Below are 22,389 nucleotides of genomic sequence, written 5' to 3' on the forward strand. Positions count from 1 at the left end.
CCACTGCTGCACAGCAGTGCACTTTATAATATGAAACTGACCAAGTGAAGCTCCCTCTCAGTCTAAGATTAGAATTAAGTCTAGGAAACAATCTTTCTTAAATGTGATCTTACCAGCAGAGATTGAGCAGCGATTCCCTTCAGGGGAGAAGCAGCCAGTTACCTTACTGTGTAGTAAATACAAGGCTCAGGGGAGATCTTGAGTAAATGGCAAGCCTTCGTGACATCACCCATTACTTTTTGAGCAATCATTTTGAAGCCCTGAATTTGCAATTTAGCTGTTGCAATTCTTTTTTTTTTTTTTAAATCTGAAGGAACCATATTTGGAGGAAAAGGTGATGCCGGGGAGAAGTAGTAAATAGTAGATCTTCTGATCTCTTTTACTCTAGATGGGATCATTATTTAAAGAATGGACCTAGACAGTGAGACTGTAAATTCAACAGGGAAACATTTATGAAGGGAATAAATCAAGTAAGAATTAAAGCCATTTTCACATAGACTTCAACACAATCTGACTTATTTGACTTATTTTGACAACCAGCAGAGTCACCCCCTGATAGTCATTAGATAGAATACAGGCTTAAGGCTCTTCACCCTGCTTCACACACACATCACAACCTGAGAGCCTTTGTAATATTTGCTGGATTATTTTCACATGCTTGTGTCCTGGGCATTACAAACATTCAGCAGTAATACACAACGCACAGAATGGAAAGATATAACATTAAAGGTGCAACAAACCTGCATAACTTTCTCTTCTTCCTCTCTTTTTTTTCGGTCCTCTTCCTCCTGTTTCCTCTTCTGCTCCATCTCTGCTTTCCTGAAATTGTTGTAGAGAACAAAGAAAATATCATACGGTATGTAGTTTTAGTTGTCCATGTTATTTACAAATGATCTTTGCTTTTGCCATCACTTACAGCCTTCTGTCCTGTTCCTCCTGTTTGCGCCGTTGTTCTTCCTTTTCCCTCCTCTTCCTCTCTTTCTCCATCTCCTCCTCAATGTGCTTCAGTCTCTCACTTTCCTCTTCCTCTTGCTTCTTCTTTTGCATGGAGGAGAGAAGCTGCTCTGATCGTTTCACTAGCCCCTGGTATTCTGTGTCAATCTCTTTCCAGGTCATAACTGTGGCCTGTGGGTCAACAGAAGGATCAGCGCAGAAAAATTATCACAAAATCAAGTCCTACTTTTCATTCCTTAATCAACCCATTGAATGAAAGATGGGGTTACTCTGAACTTCATCACTTGCTTATCTGGTGGAACTCCCACAGGATGCTTAACAAGTTCCTTTGAGTTTATTTGAATAACATTTTGCCCCATGCCACCTTTTAGGGGAAGTTTTAGGTCGTGACACTGAGTGCACTCCCCCTGACTTGGCATACTCTCCTCTATTTCAACAACACAACCTTCCCATGTGGCATAAAAAAAGAAGGATGACGCTGACTGACACTGAGCCTGTCATTTGCAAACAACAGCCCTGATGCTCAATTCCCCAATATACTTGTCACACAATCAGTAGGGGCATAGGAGGTCACCATATTGTGAAGATTCATTAGAGTAAGCCTCTAACAGTTGCACAGGCAGGGAAGATGACAAGGTCTTGTCCCCAATGCATGGAGGCCTGAATGACAGCCAATGGCATCTCATGCATTATTCACTTGGAGATGTGATGCCATGAGCACTTTCTAAGCACTCACAGCAGCGCGGGTGTCCACAGTAGAGCTGCTAATAGGCTAACAGAGGAGCACAGGAGAGGTGGAGAGGTTGATTGTGATGAAGGGGATAGATCGGGTCAGGAGTCACTTGTTCACTAGTGTGATTCTGGATGCCATGATGAACCTATGTGCACTTCAGTCTTACCTGTTGATTTCATACAACTGATTACAGAATACCAAATTTGAAGGTAAGTTATGCATTTGTCTGAAATTGCTTGTGGATGGGCTAGTGATGATTTATTGTGTCCAGAAGGTCCAATAAGATTGATGCCTACTGCCCTGGGACAGATGGGATTTTCGCTAACCAAGTTTGAGTTTGCAAAACAGTCAGTGTAAATGTAATTATTGGAAGTAAGCAGGATTCTTCTTCTCCTGTATGTTCTTTTCATCTTAAAGTGATTAAATTATTGATGTTGAGAGAAAGAATGAGAAAAGAAGCAGCACAGCAGCATAGTGGTTAGCGCTGCTGCCCCACAATAAGAAGGTTAGTGGGTTCTGTTCCTGGGCCTGGGGCCTTTCTGTGCAGAGTTTACATGTTCTACCTCTGTCTGTGTGGGTTTCCTGCAGGTACTCCTGTTTCCTCCCACCGTCCAAGGACATGCATATTTAGGTTAACTAGTGAATCTAAATTGTCTGTAGGTCTGGGTGTGAGTGTGAGTGGTTGTTCGTCTCTGTCTGTCTCTATGTGTTGGCCCTGTAATGGACTGGTGACCTGGTCCAGTGTAAGCTGGGATTGGCTCCGCCACCCCCGTGTCCCAGAGATGGATAAGTGAATGAATGAATAAATGAGAAAAGTACACAGGGGTAGTGTATAATACAGTAGATGAGTCTTTGTAGCATGCTCTTTGTACAGGTAAATTCAGGGAAGAATACAAATATGAAGCAGTCATGCTTAAAGCCATGTATGTCCTCTGAAAAGTTTTTCCCTGGATAAACAAAAGCAAAATGTTTTATGTATCAACTATTTCTTGGACTGTATCATGCCTAAAGCGTGTGAGAAAGCAAGCAGCTTTAAAATCAGCAGAACAACAGTCTTTGGATGTTGTGAAAGATGTGAACAAAGACAAGCCTGCACACCTGACTCATAATGACTCACCTTTATCTTGGCCAACAGAGCATCGATGGAGGCTGCCAACACTTGGACCTGTTTGGCCATCTCCTGTTTCCCCTCCTTCAGCACATTTACCACCTCATTGATCCGTTCCATATGTTTTTTCAGGTTTCGAACCTTTACCATACCATCAATGCTATGATAGAAGACAGAAATGCACATTTTAGCATATTATTGATAACTTAGATATTTTTCAAATAAAAAGTCTGTTCATTTTTGCGTTGTGTGTTAATTAATTTAAAATAAATGTCAAATTTATCAAGTAACTCGGGGTGACAAACTAAAACTGCCCATAATGTACCATAAAAACATATTTGACCATTCGCTCATAGATGAAAGTGCGGCCAGAGTAATTTCAAAAGTGTGTCTGAATGCCATCTTCCATCTTTTCATCTGACAGTGCGGGTGAGGGAGGTATGAGTAAAGGTCATCAATCCTCTACAGCTCTCTATGCAACTTATTTCTTGCATCTATTCACCATGCAATACTTAATTTTTAAAGTCAAATATGAGGGATTTGAGCAATTTAAAACTCCTTTGTAACTGCATCCATCACACATATTCTGTTCCACTTGAAGAAACATTGCAATACATTATGGTTTCAGTTTAGAAACCCTCTGGCCCTTATAAATACTCCATACATTTTAGCTACACATTAAGTAACGTCATTAGTTTTAAATTGTTTATTTTTGTTGTAAATGACAACCTTCTTACTGAACTGCACATGCATGTTGTTCTTCAAACTACATTCTTTCTCAAACAGTCAGCCACTCATATCTCATACCAAATCTTTTCCCAAAAAACAAAATCCATCATCTGGACAGCTGCTTTCACCACAGTCATGTTTCCAAGTGCAATGCAATACAGCATGCGCTCTTTCCCAGAAAAGTACAATAAGACATAATTTCTCCATAGATGACTTTCTGGATTGATTTGAACTCCTAAGTGCACAATGTGGGAAAGCCATCAAACTCTACCAAGCATGACTCTGGGTAGATAAAAAGCAAATACAGGGAGTAAAAGGGCGAAAAAAATCAAATGAAAGAGCAAAGGGCACCTATAGTAAAAATGTGTGTGTGTGTCTATGTGTGTGTCTATGTGTGCGTGGGTTGTGTTAAAGGCAGACTTACCGTGGCTTATGCTTCTTCTTACACAACCACATGCGGACAGTCTTCTGAATCTTAATACAGGCCAAAGCTCTGTAACTCATCTTGTTCTTGACTGTCGATGATGAGGAAAGAAAAGATAAATGAAATATTTATTTACAATATAATGGCAATTTAATATCCGATTTAATACAGAATATAGCAGTAAAAATTTCATATTTAGAGGTAAAAAACATGGAATAAATGACCTCAGAACTTATGGTATAGCTCCTGTAATGGGTACTGTTCACCATGATCAGGAATGCATAAAAACAAGTTGTGGAGAATATTGTATGTGCACTATGCCTGCATTTATCTTATTCAACCACACACAAATGAAATGACAACAAAACGGTGGTGTGTGGCAGGAAATGAATGACCAGGACCGGGAACATAAATTTCCTCAGGTCTCCTCAGGTTATGCAAGAAATGTGCGGTCAAACTGAACCAATGTTCTTTTATAACTTTATCGTAATTTCAGTCAATGCTTTTCCACAAAAAAGGAGAGGCCAGTCTGCACTTGGTTAAATAGTGGAAATCAATAACTTGGCATAGAGCGTAATGGTTCAAAGAACTGCTTTTAAAGTACTATACCAATTTGTTAGAGGCTGCTGCGTTCGATATGAATAAATGCAAATGTGTGAAATATGATTTAGTATAGCTATCAGAGCTGCATAATAAACTATGAGGATATGGCAAAGCATTTTATAGTAATATCCTGAGGAGTAAAGTAGTTTAACTTACAAGAATATGTGTTAATGCTTCTTCTTGTGTAGAACTGACTTTGTACAGCCATTAAAGCTTAGAAGTACTCAGTGATGTTTGGGTGATCTATAAATGTGGGACTCTTCTGGGAAATTGATTCATCACTAGAGCCACATCTATATCAAATGTCTGATTCAATCCGGGTGGTATGTGGCACCGTGATGACAGATACAAATAGAGCATCAGGGAGTACAAAAGCCCTAAGATCAATAAAATGAAATGAAAGTACATAACCTACAGCAAAAACACATATGATACTGATTTCAATTTTTTCCAGACCAAGCGAGGACCATATCCAGAGTACATGTGGCATATTATCCCTTTTATCACGAGCAAAAATGAGGAGTAATGAAAGAAAAAGAGAATTTTTTAGAATTTAACATACGTTTAATGACAGACAGGGTGCACCACTGCACTTTCTTCCAGAGGCTACACACCAGCCACTTGTTGACTTTCTTCAGCAGCTCAGCAAGGTGGTCTGGATCTGACCTCATTATCTGGTCAAACTCTGCAAACTGATCACACACATGAACAGAGACAAATGAAGCAGCAGTCAGGGGATATTTGCTTTCTCAAGAATTGTACCAGATACTGTTATCAATGACCTTCAAAGCAAAGTGTAATTAACTTTGATAACTTAACTGTACCTTTCCAGGGCGGAAGAACACTTTGGTCAGTCCAAACTTAAAGTCATTATCATTCAGTCCCAGAGCTTTAAACAATGCCTAGAGAAGAACAAGCACATTTGCACTGTACGACACAGATAGAGTTTACACAAGACTTTAGTGCATTACATTGTTCATGTTTATATTTCCCAAAAGGCTCAGTCTATGTGACTGGAGGCTCTTTCAGCTATTTCTTTAGCTTTTAACTAATCACATAACTAATTGGGCAATGTTTTAGGCAAATAATCTTAGCATTTAAACCCAACTAGACATTTTTTTCAATAAATTTAATCTATGCAATCCCACCTTGCAGAAGAGTCGTGGATTCAGTCGTGTAAGTTTATCTGGCATGTACTGTTTATACATGTTGTAGAGTTCATGGAAGGGGGCTCTGGAAGGGAACCCTCCCTGCATTAGGTCTAACACTGACACCATGCCTGATCGTAACAAACACAAAAAGAAAGAAAATTTGATTTGGATATATAATAGGAGACAGAATGACCAGAGGAATCACATTAAACTATAAAACTATAAGACATTTGATGTCTTAATTTATAGCACATACATACATACAGTACATACTACTATACATACTGCATTCACAGCCCACCTGAGCACTGCAGCTGTGACAGAATCAGAGCTCCTTCAAACTGGTGGCTGACCATCTTGAGGTTTGGTTTCACACAGCGAATGAAACTTGAGCCCTGTACATGTAAAGGTTAGTCAAGCCAAATTGATCTGTCTCAGCATGCTACACCTCAGTCTACCACCTAAGTAATTACTCAATCTGAATCTGAATTAAAAAATGTATGCAATTGAGCGCTGTGTTAAAAATTCTACGCACACGGTTCTCATTGTTAAAGGCTAATTAATCTTATATTGATTCAAAGCAGAAAAGCAAATTACTTTTTCAGCAAAACACCTAATGACACGAAGCAAACTTTACTCACAGTGCTGCGAAGCTTCTCCAGCAGCAGGTTTAGTTGAGTCTGTGGGTGCAAGAGGACAAATAAACACTGTTTAATGATGACAAATTACTTTAGTTTTGAAAGGTTTTTGATGAAGGTAGCTAACAAAGGAAGGAAAAGCTGCAAAGAGCAAGTACTATATGGATGAATATGTAGCTCATAAATTGACTGTGAAAAAAAATGCTGTTTTGAGAGAAACATTTTAAAATGAACACATTGAGTCAAACTTGCTATTGGGGCCTTATTGAAACACCCACATTGTCCATGCCTGGTGTATTAACAATGAAAGAAGCTATATTTACAATGAAGGAATGTCATATATGTTTAAAAAGACTGTGAGTGATAGATTATCAAAATAACATCAAAATAATTCAGTTTTGATTGTTGTTGCTGAAGGTTGCATACTTCTGACTCACTCTAAACACTTTTGTGAGAAAGAATGAGACATTCACACTTTCTTCTATTTTTTTCTCTAACTCCATTCTATGATGCTTCAAGCTGACTTTATCCAGCTTTATCCACGAAAAAGGTTTTCAGACGAATGACAAGGGAGACTGCAAGAAAGCAAAGAGAGGAGCCCTGAAAAACGAGGAGGATTGGTTTTGTGAAGAGGAGCGTTACAGTATAGAGCAGGTCTAGAAACTAGAGTTAGAAAAGAAGCTACAGCAGACAATACATCATTGTTAACTATTTCACAGCAGTATTTCCATTACAGTTTTCTCACTACCTCCCACCACTCTCAAAATTACTGGAAAACAAATTCAGTGTGTTCAGGTTTTTTATGCTCCACGATGCATTGCTTGGACAACAACAGATTTTAGGTCTTAGACTTATCCAATAGGATAAAGCTCCTTTATAAAAATTAAATAAGCCTATTCTAATTATAATTTCCATGTCCCTGGCCATAAAATACATTTACATTTTGTGTTTGCAAAATTGTGTTTGCAAAATTGCAGAAAAAAGTATTACAATTCAACAGATTCATTGTGAAAGAATACACATATCCTTTTACTTAATGCATTATTTATTACAGTGAAATTAATAAACATAATAAAATTTACTACTACAAATGACTACAAATAAACTTTTATGTATTCATTCATGTTTGTTATATGTTTTATTACATCAGAGACTTTGGCTTCACATGCATATATGACAAACTTTAACATCCACACTGACCTTGAACTTGTTGCCAACACTGATGAAGCTCAGCTTGCCTGCTTTCTGTTTGGAGTCCTTGGTGGTGCTAGAGTTCTCAAATAGCTCTCGGACAAATTTGTCTTTTGATTCACACACTAAGCTCTCCAGGGACATGTGGAGGGCATCATTATTTTTCTCCACAAAGCGGGTCTGTGGACAAACACATTTCTTTAAGTGGTAGATTTTATACAAATATACAACACGCAAACACAATTAAAAAGTGCCTTGAACTTGAACCTTTTTTTTTTTTTTTTTTTTTAAATAACATTTTACCGTTTCATAGCAGACAGCTCCAGCAAAGTGTCGGACAATGAACCCTTCATCATCTCTGAGATTTCTGTGAATGTTCAACTTTGACTTCCTGGGAACCTAAGTGGAGAAGGTAGAAAGCACATCCTATTTAATGACATTACTAAAAAAAATATATATATATATACATACATAAAAACATAATCCATCACTATCTTTATAGAAGAAACTTGTTTATCCACACCACTCTTTTTTTTAGTTTGTTTCAGTGAAATAAAGTGCATTAAAACACAATAAAAAAGCATATCTTGTTTGGCACAGTTCAATTTGAATGTATTCGACATATTTACTTGCTTTTCAAGGAAATAGCTGCACACAGCCAGCATTTTTAAACTGCATTAGCTTCATAAGCTAAGACAACTGTAATAAGTTATCTTTAAAGGGTGAAAACTGAATCATATTCAGCCACTTTAGATTATTATTAATATGTTTTAACTTATTTAATGCATCTAACATCATTTATTTGATTCACAACACTCCCTGCGTGTGGTTGGAACCAGCCACCTCTAAACTTAAACTTGAACTAGTGTGGAGGCTACACTTCTAAAAGGATTTCATGCTTGCAGAGATACAGGCAGTGACAAACAATAGCAACAAAGACATAGACAAAGGGAAGGAGTGGGACTGTGCATTATTCACAAAACTGCTAGAACAAAACAGGCAGGGTGAAAATAGCCACAATGACAAAACCAATGTGCAGTTACACTGCTCCCTGGTGTCACAAAAGATCTTAATACACAAAGAAAGAGAATAATAGCACTATATATGATAAAAAGCAAACAAATGGAGGGAGAGAACAAGAAAAACAGTAGATGAGGAGAGATGGAGAGTAAGAGAAAGACAGCTTAACTATGAAGTCTGACCGTAAGTCTGAAGTGATCTTTATGTTTGCTGTGAACAGCCAGTGCAAAGTGTTGGTCGCTGGGCTGAGGAAGCCGGTTCTCTTCATCCAAAATGTCCAGGATTCCCACCACCTTTGCTTCCACAAGGTCTGGAAACAACAAATATATTTTTTCACCACAGCATTATGATGTGTGTTTATGTGAAGCTTTAGAATGTCTGTTAAATGTATGTTTGAATATAACACATTGAGGCTTTAACATAACCAAAATGGTAATATTTCCAATCCATATGTTTCACTGCATGCTTAGAAACTTAAGACAAAATTTAAGCAGGTTAACAAATATATTTAATTACATGTAAGGTGGTAGTGGAAACCATTGTGTTAATAAAGTTACGAAATCACTTCACATTAAGTTTCTGAAAATGAGATTTATTATAAATTTCTACTCTTTACTGTTTCTGAATGTGAGCATTCGAAGCACAAAGCATGCTCATCACGATGCTCATTTACTCACACATCTGAATTATTCATGCAGCATGCTGTGTTTGGAATATAATCTGATAGCCAAGGTCCTCAGAAAAAAATTTGCATGAACAAGCACCTGTGCATAAATCCTGAAGACTGATGAGTGAATTAATGGCCAGCCAAAACGGTCATTTGCAAGTCGCAAATATTATTCACGGTTGTCAGTTAACCTGGCACCTGAATAATTACAGTCTTTGAAATACAAATCAAACTGCTTTACCTCGAGACTGACTACTTCATCCCATTGATATGAGGATTTATTTGAGGACAGGAACAACAAAGAAAAGAAAGTTTTATTTTTCCGGCTTCAAAACAAGCTTTAAGACCTACAAATACTCATTACACTTGTTCCCTTCAGACTCATGAAGCTATTTTGATAATGAGAAGTCAGTATTTTTGCCACCCTGAAAGATGTATTTTTGGTTCTCTGATGCCGCACGGGTGAGCTCAAACCAACCTCATTACATTTGTGGTGTGTGGGCTACATCCGTCAGTACATGTGTTGGAGCATAGACCCTCATCTTAATGATATCTCTAAGTGGCACTTGATAAAACTGTGTCCACATCTAACAATCACCCAAGGTTCCAGACACATGGCCCTATCAATACTCATACTCCTACACACATATACCCTTGATTTGATCATTTAAAACTAGCTCAGTCACCTAATCACCTTTAGACAGATATATGTTCAAAGTCCTAATAGATAAAATAAGATGAGACTTTATTGATCCTACTTTGGGAAATTTGCTTGTTACCACAACTCTGCATAGACGAAATGGAAACAGAATAAAATAAAATATAATTACAACCCAAAGAACACTACATACAACAGAGAAAAACAAAAAGAACAGAGATGCTATATACAGAAAAATATGCAGTACTGTATACAGTGGAAAATGTGCATGATATGGTTAAAGAAGTAAATATATCTATAAAGTGTATCAGTAGTGAAAAGGAATAATTTGAAGAGACTGACACCAGGGTTTACATGTTACAGTCTAACTGCTGTTGGGATGAAGGATCTGTGAAAGAGCTCCTTCCTACAGTACGGATGTATGAATCTCTGACTGAAGGAACTGCTGAGAGCACCCGCAGTTTCATACAGAGGGCGAAAGGTGTTGTCTAAGATGGATGTTAGTTTTTGCAACATCCTCCTCTCACCCACCTCCACCACAGACTCCAGACAACATCCCAGCACAGAGCAAGACCTTTTCACCAATTTGTCAAACCTGTGCCTGTCCCTGTCCCTGTCAGTGCATCCCTCCCTCCCCAGCAGACTACAGCACAAAAGTTGGCAAATGCCACTACAGTGTCATAGAACGTCCTTAACAGAGTCCTGCAGACACCAAAGGACCTCAGTCTCCTCAGGAGGTGGAGTTAAATTTCTTGTATTGGGCATCTATGTTAGTTGTCCAGTCCAGTTTGTTGTTCAGGTGAACATCCAGGTATTTAGTCCATGCTCTCAATGTCTCGTTCCTGGATGTTCACCAGTGTGGCAGGCAGTGACTTCTTACTAAAGTCTATCTTCAACTCCTTAGTCTTACTAGTGTTGATGTGGAGAGCATCTGTCTCCTGCATTACATTTTCATTTAATTTTGAAGGATGCCCTGTGTTGAGACTTTTTTTCAGGGAAATCATGAACTTTGAAATATTTCAGGGACAGGAGGGTAGGTGGGGAACGATTTTAGAGAGGAACTTACCTATGCAGTCCTGGTTGTCAACATAATGTACCTCATTTACTCCCAGCCCTTCCCTTTGATACAGTTCTTGCTCCTGCACAAACATGTCCAGAAACTTATCGTTAAGTAAGAGTATTTTGAGAACATCGAATGTGAGTTTGTATTTTTTTTTTTTTTTTACAGTGGCTTCAGAACACCATCTACCTAAAAAAACCAAAACAACATAAACCCACAATACACAATCCACATAATGAGATAGAGGTTCAAACTGGAATTGCAGTGCATTAATTGGAAACCTTGGAAGAGAATAACGTTAAGAGATCACAGGAGAGAAACAAGCCTCATCATGTCTCTTGAGAAATTAGCATTCTAATGAGCAAGCACACTGGAAAGATGTAGCAAAATATGCAGTGAGAGAGACACAGGAGCTTAGTGTGACAACCACTTCCACCTGGTTCTTGAGAGAGTCAGTAAGTTTAGTCTTTGAGTGACAAGAAATGGCAGGATTCTCAGGATAAGAGTAGTAAACCACACTGAATCACATTAATCCTTACGCTGTTCACTTACCTCTTTGAGAATACGCTCGTTGAAGAACTGCTGCAGTTTCTCATTGCAGTAATTGATACAGAACTGCTCAAAGCTGTTGTGCTCAAAATACTCTAAAAGGAGAAATAAACAGAGAAAGCGTGAGAAACATATTTCAATAAATTAATTCAATTAATTCTAAAATGAAAAAAAAAAAAAAATAATAATAAATAAATAAATATTGCAAAGCCTGTGTTAGTTATGCCAACGAATGAAAACTATTCTGAAGAAATCCTTGTAAGGATGAGTATGTATGCATTATGGTACTTTAATTAGGAACTAAATTTTAGAATATTAATTAAGGATTATATATATATTTCTTCATATTATTTTGACTAAATTATGAACAAACAACTGGGGGGAAAATAGAAACAAAACGTAGTGCATCTAAAAGCTGCACTATGAAAAAAGCTAAACTATGTCCACTATGACAATAATGCTGACTTAAATCTGTCTTAATGGAAAATTCCACATTTTACAAATGACTAATTGCATTTTATTACCAAACCCAGCAATGTCCAGAACCCCAATGAAGTTAGTGGAAGTCTGGAAGGGGAAACACTGGTTTACTCGTTTGACTACATGATCGAAGAGGCGGCTGTACACTGCCTTGGCCAGGGCATCGCGGGCATTGTTTGCTTGTTCCACTTTTAGAGGCACCCTATAGGGACAAACAAAGTGAGGCAGTGAGGGACAAGCTGGAACTGGGACATGCAAGAGTTCAGCTGAACATTGCTAGTCCCCTTCTGATCTGATACTTATTGTCAAGCTAGGAAGTTTTAAAATTATGGATTCAAAGATGAAGAGACGGTATTAACGCCAAGATACGAACCCTGACCTCTACTAGGCTGTATAATGACAACCATTGATTTAAATTATTTAGACAGGTCAAATTTATGGATAAAGTGCTGTTCCACAGTGGCCCAGAGTTCAACTCAGCTGTCCCAGCTGGGAAGATTATTCAAAATAGAAAGATGTCTTTTTTTTGCTTTGCAAGTTGTTACATATCACCCATGCAGACACCATAAAAACCCTCATGCAGGCAATCTTAGAAACTGTACTTAGAATTAACCTCATTGAAAGGCATTTTTATTGTTGCCTTGTTTTGTATGCACACTAGGTAGAGACACAGTCACCCCTGATACTATCATGTCTGCCACCCCTCTGCCTCTGTTACCCTCAGCCTCCCTAGGGTATAGAGTGGATCTGTCTGGGGCATAATAAAAAAAGCCAGCGCCTCTTAGCTCCACCTGCTCCCCAGACACCAGGTCTTTACTGTACTGCTGCCATGCTTGCCTGCCTCTTCAGATATGGGCTGCATTATTTATGTGGAGAAAACACTTCCAGGCCAGGCCAGCATATGGCCCTCTTAAAATATTCATCCACCAAACCTGGCCCCATCACTCAAACACCACATCACCACCAAACTACACAGTAGCAGTGCCAGTACGCCACCATATTCTCCATACAGCCATGCAGAGGTACAGATTACACAGGTTACCCCAGCACAATATGGTTTGTAAAATAAATACTTAATATGTAAACTGGACACTGAAGATGAAGTACTAGTCACATTCTCATAGGGCGTTTTTTTGCATAACATAATCAGAGCATATATCATATATTCTTTTATTCTAAGACCACAATTTAATTTAGGCTTATTCATCAGGCTTAATTTAGTGTAAGGGTTTAATCTTATAATTTTGCACAATACAGACATCTTAATACTTGAAGGATAGGATAGATAAGCACAACAAGTGCCTACCCAGTGCCTGTGTTGACTAAAAATCCGATTGGTTAAATTGTTTCTAACGATTATTAGCTATTTTTAAGAGCCATTTGATCCACCGTGCACTCACTGACTTCACTCAGTACAGTTGATAGATATTTTGTCAGTAAACAATGGCAACAGTTTCAGAATTTTATTTTATTTTTTTAAAGAAAATCAAGATAATTTGTGCTAATGAAATCATTACTACAAGAAGTTTCATTGTCACATCTTCAAACCTGCATGCCACAGTTCTTACTTGATAACTGTTCCTTTGGCGCCCCCTGCTGTGGTGAGCATGACTCTTGTAGTGAGGCTGACACGCAGGTCATCCTGGTCCAAACCAAGCAGATCAGCACAGTACTCAAGAGTTTGGCCTGACTGATTTTTTAGGACACAACCACCTAAAACATAGAGAAAAACAAACAGTCCTTAAAAAAATCTCCTATGGGTTGTTTTCTTTCTTTAAATACAATATTTTTAAAATGATCTTTTTACATAAGCTATTATTTGCATTTCCTCTATTTGGTTAAAGATGTCTAGTAATTAATCACCATGAACTGTAAACGGCTAATTTGGTGTTAAGGATAAGAACCCTGTTTCATGGAGTAGTCATTTTATACTTTAAAAAGCATGAACAAATAAACATCTTAGAAACTATCACGTTATCGCACTAATTTCATTTACCTTTTACTTTCAATGAGAAGTAAAAAGAAAAGGGTGTGTAAACCATATGTCAATGCAGTAATTGATTCTTGTTTACAGCAATGACGTGTTTTAAACTGCACTCAGAAGATTTGAAGCAAATGTATTTAATCCACTGAGCCAAAGAAAAACAAAGAGTCAATGAGAAAGGAGCTGGAGAGATAATTGTTGCCAGGGTAACAGAGGTCTTATTTATCAACATTTAGGAGACAATTTTGGTGACATTCAAGGATATAGGTCTGGCCTTCAAAAATGTTGATTATAAACACACAAGTGTGCTCACAATTATCATTGAATAAACTTACTGACTCTGGAACCTTTGATGGTAATTTCAGGGGAATTTGTGGAATAGCTGAAATAAAATTCATGACCTCAGCTGCATGCATGAATGGAATGATAAAAATGCTAAAAAGATAACCAACAAGACTACAACCCCACCCCCCACCAAAAAAAAGAAAACAAAACAAAACAAAAGTGCAGTTGAAATCCAACTGAGATATCAGTTCTTCAAATATATTTTGCTAGTACCAAAATGTTGATGACAGACTAACTTCAAAAACTGTGTACATATTGTTTGCCTCACCTGAGGAGCTCCCTGTTTCTTCAAAGTCAATATTTCCTAGATGCAAAACACCAGCAACCACTCTGAAAAGGTCCAGCTTCTCTGTGTCATCCAGACCTATCTTCTTCATGGCCACACACATCCTGTTGAAGTCACCTGTGTCATCAAGAAGCGGGTCCTTAAGAGCTCCGACCTTTAAATGCTGCAAAAGAAACAGAGACTTAGAAGCAGAATAAGCAGCATACTCTATTGCTTTACTGAAATAAAATGCAGTCCATGAATGTTTTAAGATTAAAATGGTACAGTATCGAAGAACTGATGATCAGAAAGAACAGACATGCAGAAGAAAATATCACAGCACACCAACATTTCAAGCAAAATGAAGTCAAAATTGTAGCTCAACATACATTCATCCTGTACTATTAAGAGACAATTTGCAGTCAACGTATTGATGGAAACAAAATTCCTTTAACAAATAGTAAAATTTATAAAACTGGCTATGAGAAATGTATAGTAAACATGCAACCTTGTATAATTTGACTGGGAAAAAAAAAAAAGCAGAATAAGCAAACATCCCTTGCATTTTTTGAGCAAAGTGCCACCCAGTCCCAATCAAACCAAATCCTCGCAGACACATGCAGGCAAAGAGGAAGCATGCACTTCAAACACTAGTATGTAAAACCTGAGCATCTCAGAGTTTACAAAAAAAGTGGAGCACAAAAGCTTGATAAGAGAAAAATAAATCACCTTATGGTCCTATATACAGTAATAGGCACACATCATGAAACAGACAGATGTACAACATGATTAGCAGCATGCTAATAATACATTGTGTACTTATGTCACATATCTTACACAGCTTCAGCATAAACTACAGAAAGCATGTTACATTTCATAAATCAGTTGCCAAAAAATAAAAACACTTGAGGCCATTGAACTGAAAGTGTCTCCCTTGTACCACTACCTGAAACTTTGATTACCACAAAAGAAGATACTATTCTATCTAAGAAAACAAAAAGGAAAATGAACAAGTATAATTAGTCCCTGAGAGAGCAACCTGCCACACTTATTCCTCTAATTGTTTCATAATATTAATTACATGTCTCCTGCAGGGTACACAGCACAACTTAACAAGACTCTGGCTCTTTTTCATGGCGTACATAATTCATCAAATGCCTAGACCTGAACTAATTTCTTGGCTTAAAATACTGTGATTGATCATATTTTCATATTATTTCATATTTTTGGCAGATTTTCTTAAATTTGGTTAAGGTCTTTTATTATTGTATATTTAAATGATTTATTGCACAGGAAAGAATTCAATAGACCCGCAATACGTAGTAGGCAAATTTAACCCCAAAAACACATGTTAGCAATAATCATGTATCGGGCTGGATGTGACATTACCTCAGGACTCTTGCGATTCTGCATGATTTGTTTATCTGAGTCCTTGCAGGCAAAGTATCTGGTGCATCCTCGGTTCAGGTACTGCAATGGAGAAAAAAAATCATCTTAGCAAACATTTAATCATAATAAGTATTTTGATCAATTAAATTTAGATGCAGTGTACATGCATATTGAAGATATTTGTATTGATTCTCCATTTCTAAATGATTTACACTGCTAATATTGCTCCACAGCTGACTAGCAGTGAATTGCATGAAGTAATTGCCTTTGTTGATGTGGGTGTCACCTCAGGGACCTGATATAATGTCACTACGATAAACATCAGAGGGAACAGCTTGAGCTACTTGTCTTTCCATTTTGTAGAGCATGTAGAAGAAAACACCTGTTATAAACACCCTTATGCTCTCTGGCTGTGCCCCTGACAAGTGATAATTGCATTTGAACAACACACAACACAATTGAAAAATATTTTGGTATTCAGTTGAGTTTGATTCCACCTGAGAGGACCTTTTAATTTGTGTCACTAAAAATAAACTCTGACATCTAGTGGTCTTCCACAGAACTGCCAACCCAAGCTGAATAAAATACTAACTAAATAATTATAAAGCCTGTTTAATTACATTTAAAAAACAGATTTCAAAATGTTCTTATTCTGAGAAACATCCAAGTACGTTCAGTCACCCTAAAGCTGTCTGGAGAGTTTAAATGCAACTTCTTCTTGATGTCCTCAGATGCCCCAGCACACAGCCTGTAGAATATGTGGTAGTTCCTTTCGTCATTACTCTGCATGCAAATCCTCGACTTCTCCAGCAAGTAATGGGAGACAAATCCACCCACGACTGCGTTCTGGTGGAACAAAAGAAAAATCATTCTTTCAAAGGTGAAATCCAGAGCACATTATAAACCAGCCAATGATCATTTATTACCTTGTCATTAAAGTGGATTTCCACAAACTTCCCAAAGCGACTACTATTATTATTCCGGACTGTTTTTGCATTTCCAAAGGCCTCAAGAAGAGGGTTTGCTGACATTCAAAATAGAAAAACAAACTATAAGGATTCAGTCCAGTCCAGAAAGTACAACATACATATATGAGATTTTAATTAGTATATATATTACCTTCTACAATTCTCTCGTCAATATCTTGACCACTTCCATATGTTGTGGTCAGATATCTAGAGTATGGGGATGAAATAAATACAATGTGATTCAAAACTGTTTAAAAGTATGCACTCACTTAGACAGCTTACTTACCTGAGAACAAACTTGGTATTTTCAGTCTTTCCAGCACCAGATTCACCAGAAACTATGATGGACTGGCTCATCTTTAGGACCTTCATGTCCCTGTAGGCTTTGTCAGCTGTAAAAATATTACTTGTTACTGAACTAAATCAAAAAATGGAAAAATGCTAATTTTAAAAATGTGGCTATTAACTTGTCTTGGCAGAGTTATAATGTTAAAAGAAATGTTGAGAATGTTCCTTATAACAAATGACTCTGAAAACCAACTCTGCTGTACAAATAGATCATACATTGCATTAATAATGCAATTTCATATATTATAGAATAAAAATCCATTATACTTTAACAAAATAAAAAGTTTCAGTTTATTTTCCATTCTGACAAGGTTAACTAAAGATAAAACCAAGGATTTCTCAGAAAGAAACAGTATCTAACTTTACAAACAAAAGTATTTAGCATGGGTGACCTCTTACCTATAGCATAAACATGAGGCGGCAGAGTGCCAAGTGACTTTCCCTGGTATGACTTGATGGTGTCAGGGCTGTACAGTTTGGGGATGTCATAGTAAGGATTCACAGCTATTAAGATATTGGCCACATAAGTCTGTAAGAGATATGCCATGGTTATGGAGTCTGCATTTAGAGAAAGTACATTTAAAAAAACAACAACAACATAAAGAAAACACTAATAAATTACTGAACAATAAGTGAGTCCAAAGGGAAAGAATTAGCCCAATAGAGGTTGGTTAGATGCACCTTAACTTGTTTCCCTGTCTTAATTTTCTCATTTACCAGCTGTCCCTAATTTCCTAAGTGAGTGACTAGGATCAGGCTGACTTTGTGAACCCGTCCGAGCTTCCCTTCTCTCTTTGCCACCTGGTACTTTTCCCCCCAAGGGGAAGCAAGGTTAGAGATCCTCTCTCCTTCCATCATCTAACTTGTTACCGTATCTCCTTAACAACTGGATAGTGCTGAATTAAAGCCATTGTGTGATTTCGCACTAGCTCCAATGCAGACAAGCATAGAAGAGGAGAACGTACATAAATGTGGTCTTTACTGTACCGCACTCTAACATTGTTGAGAAGTGTGGCTTCATTCAAGTACATGAGAGAACCTGAAAACAAGAACAAGCAAGTGAAAACTGAAGTGAAATTATGTTAAAAACAAAAACTTAACAAGAAACTGAGCATTACATTAACAACTTACAGTTGTCATCTACGTGTTTGTTGACATCATCCTCTGCAGGGAAGACTTGGCTTATTGGCGCAAGAAAGGTCTGTAACATATATTTTTTGTTTGTTTTTTTTTTTTTTAAACATCCACATGATGAGATAGACATCCTTCAAGTTGTACTCTCTACAAATTCCTGGTAACTCTAAATGCTAGATTATTTATAGTTTACTTACTGTTATTCAAAAAGCTTAACACAAAACTAATTTTTGTACCATGCTATAAAAGTGAGAAATATTAAGTATCATGAAAAGCTAAGCAGGCATGCATAAACATGAATCATTCATCACGCTTAAAGATCACAGTAATGATGCATGGTGCAACATGTTCCCAGGCTAAATTAGTTACTGATATTTTCACTCTATTGTTTAACAGTCTGAGTTAATGGAAATAAACTCAATGGAACAAGCCAGCTGTGTGAGAAACAAGGGGAGACATGGCAGCATAATGAATAATTTGGTGAGAGAGCAACAGGATCTGAGCACCTGAGCAAATGCGTGTGTGTGTGTGTGTGTGTGTGTGTGTTTGGTGTATGTAGTACCCATCTTGTAAGCAACCAGTCAAGTTAAGGTATTGTTAAAATGACCAAACCTCATCAGTCATGAGTGACTTGAATAAAATGGAACAGTATCTGGTTATATAGCAAATATCAATATAATAAAACATTCTTTACCTCCATTTACATATTCATTACATTGCTTATATCAGCACCACTGCTTGTGTGATCCTGTGTGTGTATGTGTATGTGATTGTCTGAGCTATGATGCATGGTTTATTACCACCAACAGCTTGTTAGCATAAACAGAATCTGCTTTGTGTGCCTGCTACAGTTCCTTGGCTCAATCTCAACATGGCCATCCACAATAACAACCATGTGAGAAATGTCTAGCCAATAAAATTGACAAAGAAGAAGAAGCAACCATGCACAAAGCTGAGGCGCTAATGAGCTCAACACTGCAGTAAAAAACAAAAAAAAAAACCCTCAATCCCTCAACTGGCCTTTCATTATTCGGCTGAATGAAACTGTGTTTTTGCTTTGTAATGGGGAACAAACAAATAAAATTCATTCATTGCTTTTCCAAATATTCCATTCAAACTCATTTAAATCATCTCCAGCTGAGTGTAGCACACCTTAAAGATTTATTTTATCTGTGTATCATTCAGCAGGAGAAACAGCCTTAATACTATGCAGTTATTGGTCAGTGGGGTTAGATGATTGTCTATCTTCAATTCAACTCTGATTGCACAGGTCTTTTGGTTTATCTTGATACATGAATTGGGAAGCATAATCAGTTTTAAAAGTTTCAAAATGACATGTTCTGACAGCTTTTATAGATTCTGTATAGATTCTTCAAGAACTCCAACTTATGAAAGTGATTACCTTCCCCAAAAAGATAAATATATAAAGTTTTGTGACAAACCTTTCACACAAAAGTACAACATATTTCATTAGCTGTATCATGGCTGTAAATGTGATTGTCACTTCTAGACAAAAAATATCCACACATGACATTTTGACATGTTAGAAGACAGGAAAAGTGTAAAAGTTAATTATGACTGAATTTGATTTAGCTTCTTCAGCTTTGGGGTCCAGTTATTGTGCATTTGGGCCCACTGTCAAGCAGCTTTTGAGACACTTGAGTGAAATCCTGTTACCCATGATGTGATGTCAGAAAGCTCTCCCACTCCCACTGATGAGAACCAAACATAACAAATGCAGAAGCAACTGCTACATTGCATGTCTGCAATAAACATCTGAGGCCTGCTTGATAGAGAAATGTGACGGCTCAGGTGTAACAGGTGGACTTTACCTCTTAATGAGCTGCTCTCCCTCTGGGGCAAAACTATCAGCACACCTGCTGCTGCTCTCTTTATTTATTCATGCCACTGTACATGTGGTCTCTCATGTTTCGCTTATTTTACACACTGTCGTACTAACGCCTTTCTAGCTAAAGCAGGCAGCAATGAAATGAGAGAAAATATACATTTAAACTTCATTTACACAGATTCATAAAATGTGTTCTCCATGTACGTGAACTTGTAGTGATCTTCCTTTAAAGCAAACAATAACTAGTTTGTCTGACCGAATGAGTGAATGTGGATGTCTCACTTTCAGAGTCACGTTAAAGAAAAACAAGGACTGTTATTACTACCATCTCAGCCCCACTTCATTTTCTCAGCTGTAATTTGCCTGTAAACATGGGGTGTGTGTAGGTGCCTGTGTGTTTGGATTTGATGACCTACCTTGCCCTTCTGGTTCAGTGGTTCTATGGTGAGCGTGTCAGCTCCTATGTCAACAATAATGCCCAGCTGGAACCCGTCTGTGGGGTGGGGCGCCCATACTGGCTTCCCATCCTCCATGGCTTACTTCTAGGCAGCACGGCTACACAGCCAGGAGCATCATCAGGGGAGTTGAGAAGAGGCAACATAAATGAAAGAAAGTACAACTGAACATATGTGGCTTGGAATAAACTATAAAAAAACTTAACCTGCTTAAAAGTTGCTTCTATTCCAAGTTCCCAAAGGCCTCTATGGCTTTTTTCAAAGCTGCAAAAAGCAGCAATGAAAGACAAAAAAATGTGAGTGTTGGGGGAAAGTGGCACCGTGTGACCACCTAATTCGCATGGCAGCAAGTTTTACCCTATAAGACATAAAAAATATATATTTTAATCTATTTTCATATATCAATTATCTTTTACTTGCAATGGGACTAATTATTGCAGCTTGTAGATATGAGAAATGTCATCTAAATATCCCGCCAAGTCGAGCCAATGAAAATGAAATCACTGTCAAATTGATTGATGACCACTTTAGTTTCGGTCATTTGGTTATTGTGATTGGAAACTGTCTGCTTCATTAACCTATTCCTCCTACTGATCTTTTAAGAAAGGATTTCCCTCTGCAACATGACTGAAGGTGTGGTCTGAAGGATTCCTGCAATCCTCCGTGAGGATAACACGACCTCAAGTGACCTCACATAACCTGCCTAGTAAAGGGTTATGTTCAGCATCTCAGGTCCGTCAGTCAGTCTCAGCTAAAGAGGTGAAACAAGGCTATTTATAATGAATATAAATTGAAAGTGTAATTGTAGAAAAACAATATTGAGGGTAGGTATACTGCAAGTGTTTCTGCTCAAACAGATATGTAACAAAACGTTATTGTCCATTATAAAGTAATAACAGCATCCTGCAAATAATTCTGAAAGAATTTTCTCTTAAAAATGTCTACAAAATGTAAAAGCTATGTGGTTTTTGTGTATCATTGCGTTCTTGACAGGTAATCCTACAGCCAGATTTCTTCAAAGCAAAAGTGCTGACGTTATGCTTAAAGATCCAATAAACTTCAGGGACTGAGGTCAAATGTCGTAGAGGTAGTCACTGGAAACTGCTGATGCAGTCTTCAATGGGGACACAGAGTTCAAGAGGGACAACAAAGCACAACCATGATCCTGCATTACTTACCATTTTCTGTTCGATAATATACATTGTGTTGTTAGTAACTCCACATCTCAGGTGAGTGACAAGCACTAATACAAGGGACAGAAAGTTCTTTTTGAATATTCAGTCTATTTTTGCTTTGTGCTGCATGATAAATGCTTATTGAAATTAGTCAACCATTTCCTTCTTCCTGAACAAAATACTGTTACAGTAATAAAGAACATCAGTTATACTTTTACAGCTACATTATCAAGGTCATGTCAGGTCTGGTCTGTACAGCTATATCTGACAAATGCTTACTGTTGTTTAAACAACACTTGAGTGTTATTTCCCATCAGTCTCTCACTTGAGGGCTGAGATAGTAAACAGTTTAAATTAAAAATATGTGTTGCTTGTTGTTATCTCACTTTAATGATATACAACCAATCCATTGTAGTAATTATCTGTTTACACTAGATTATGTCGCCATATGGAAGCAATCAGCCAAGCTAGAGGAAGCTATCTCACACCAAAGCGCTGACCCATCATCAACC

The 22,389-nt window shown here is 37.6% G+C and overlaps 1 protein-coding gene across 6 annotated transcripts in view; it reads right to left on the reverse strand.

The window, feature by feature from the left end:
* The window catches only part of myo6b (myosin VIb), a 33,951-nt gene that overhangs the window by 9,695 nt on the left and 1,867 nt on the right, over positions 1-22,389 (reverse strand). For 3 of the 6 annotated variants that reach the window (XM_029493345.1, XM_029493344.1, XM_029493347.1), the window contains exons 2-28: positions 20,664-20,802; positions 18,396-18,465; positions 18,230-18,303; positions 17,664-17,793; positions 17,203-17,308; positions 17,068-17,123; positions 16,875-16,972; positions 16,630-16,794; positions 15,949-16,029; positions 15,289-15,297; positions 14,563-14,743; positions 13,534-13,678; positions 12,010-12,167; positions 11,489-11,580; positions 10,943-11,015; positions 8,734-8,861; positions 7,835-7,930; positions 7,541-7,711; positions 6,344-6,382; positions 6,004-6,097; positions 5,700-5,830; positions 5,376-5,453; positions 5,114-5,243; positions 3,949-4,039; positions 2,805-2,955; positions 917-1,125; positions 741-819 (exon numbers count right to left, since the gene is read on the reverse strand). In XM_029493345.1, the coding sequence (XP_029349205.1) occupies positions 741-819; positions 917-1,125; positions 2,805-2,955; positions 3,949-4,039; positions 5,114-5,243; positions 5,376-5,453; positions 5,700-5,830; positions 6,004-6,097; positions 6,344-6,382; positions 7,541-7,711; positions 7,835-7,930; positions 8,734-8,861; positions 10,943-11,015; positions 11,489-11,580; positions 12,010-12,167; positions 13,534-13,678; positions 14,563-14,743; positions 15,289-15,297; positions 15,949-16,029; positions 16,630-16,794; positions 16,875-16,972; positions 17,068-17,123; positions 17,203-17,308; positions 17,664-17,793; positions 18,230-18,303; positions 18,396-18,465; positions 20,664-20,780 (2,952 nt within the window). In that variant the 5' untranslated portion in view covers positions 20,781-20,802. The remainder of the gene's footprint in view (positions 1-740; positions 820-916; positions 1,126-2,804; positions 2,956-3,948; positions 4,040-5,113; positions 5,244-5,375; positions 5,454-5,699; positions 5,831-6,003; positions 6,098-6,343; positions 6,383-7,540; positions 7,712-7,834; positions 7,931-8,733; positions 8,862-10,942; positions 11,016-11,488; positions 11,581-12,009; positions 12,168-13,533; positions 13,679-14,562; positions 14,744-15,288; positions 15,298-15,948; positions 16,030-16,629; positions 16,795-16,874; positions 16,973-17,067; positions 17,124-17,202; positions 17,309-17,663; positions 17,794-18,229; positions 18,304-18,395; positions 18,466-20,663; positions 20,803-22,389) is intronic. The other 3 variants (XM_029493346.1, XM_029493348.1, XM_029493349.1) reach the window with 2 other exon arrangements.

Source organism: Echeneis naucrates, chromosome 22 (assembly GCF_900963305.1).
Source record: "Echeneis naucrates chromosome 22, fEcheNa1.1, whole genome shotgun sequence".
Lineage (NCBI taxonomy): Eukaryota > Metazoa > Chordata > Actinopteri > Carangiformes > Echeneidae > Echeneis > Echeneis naucrates.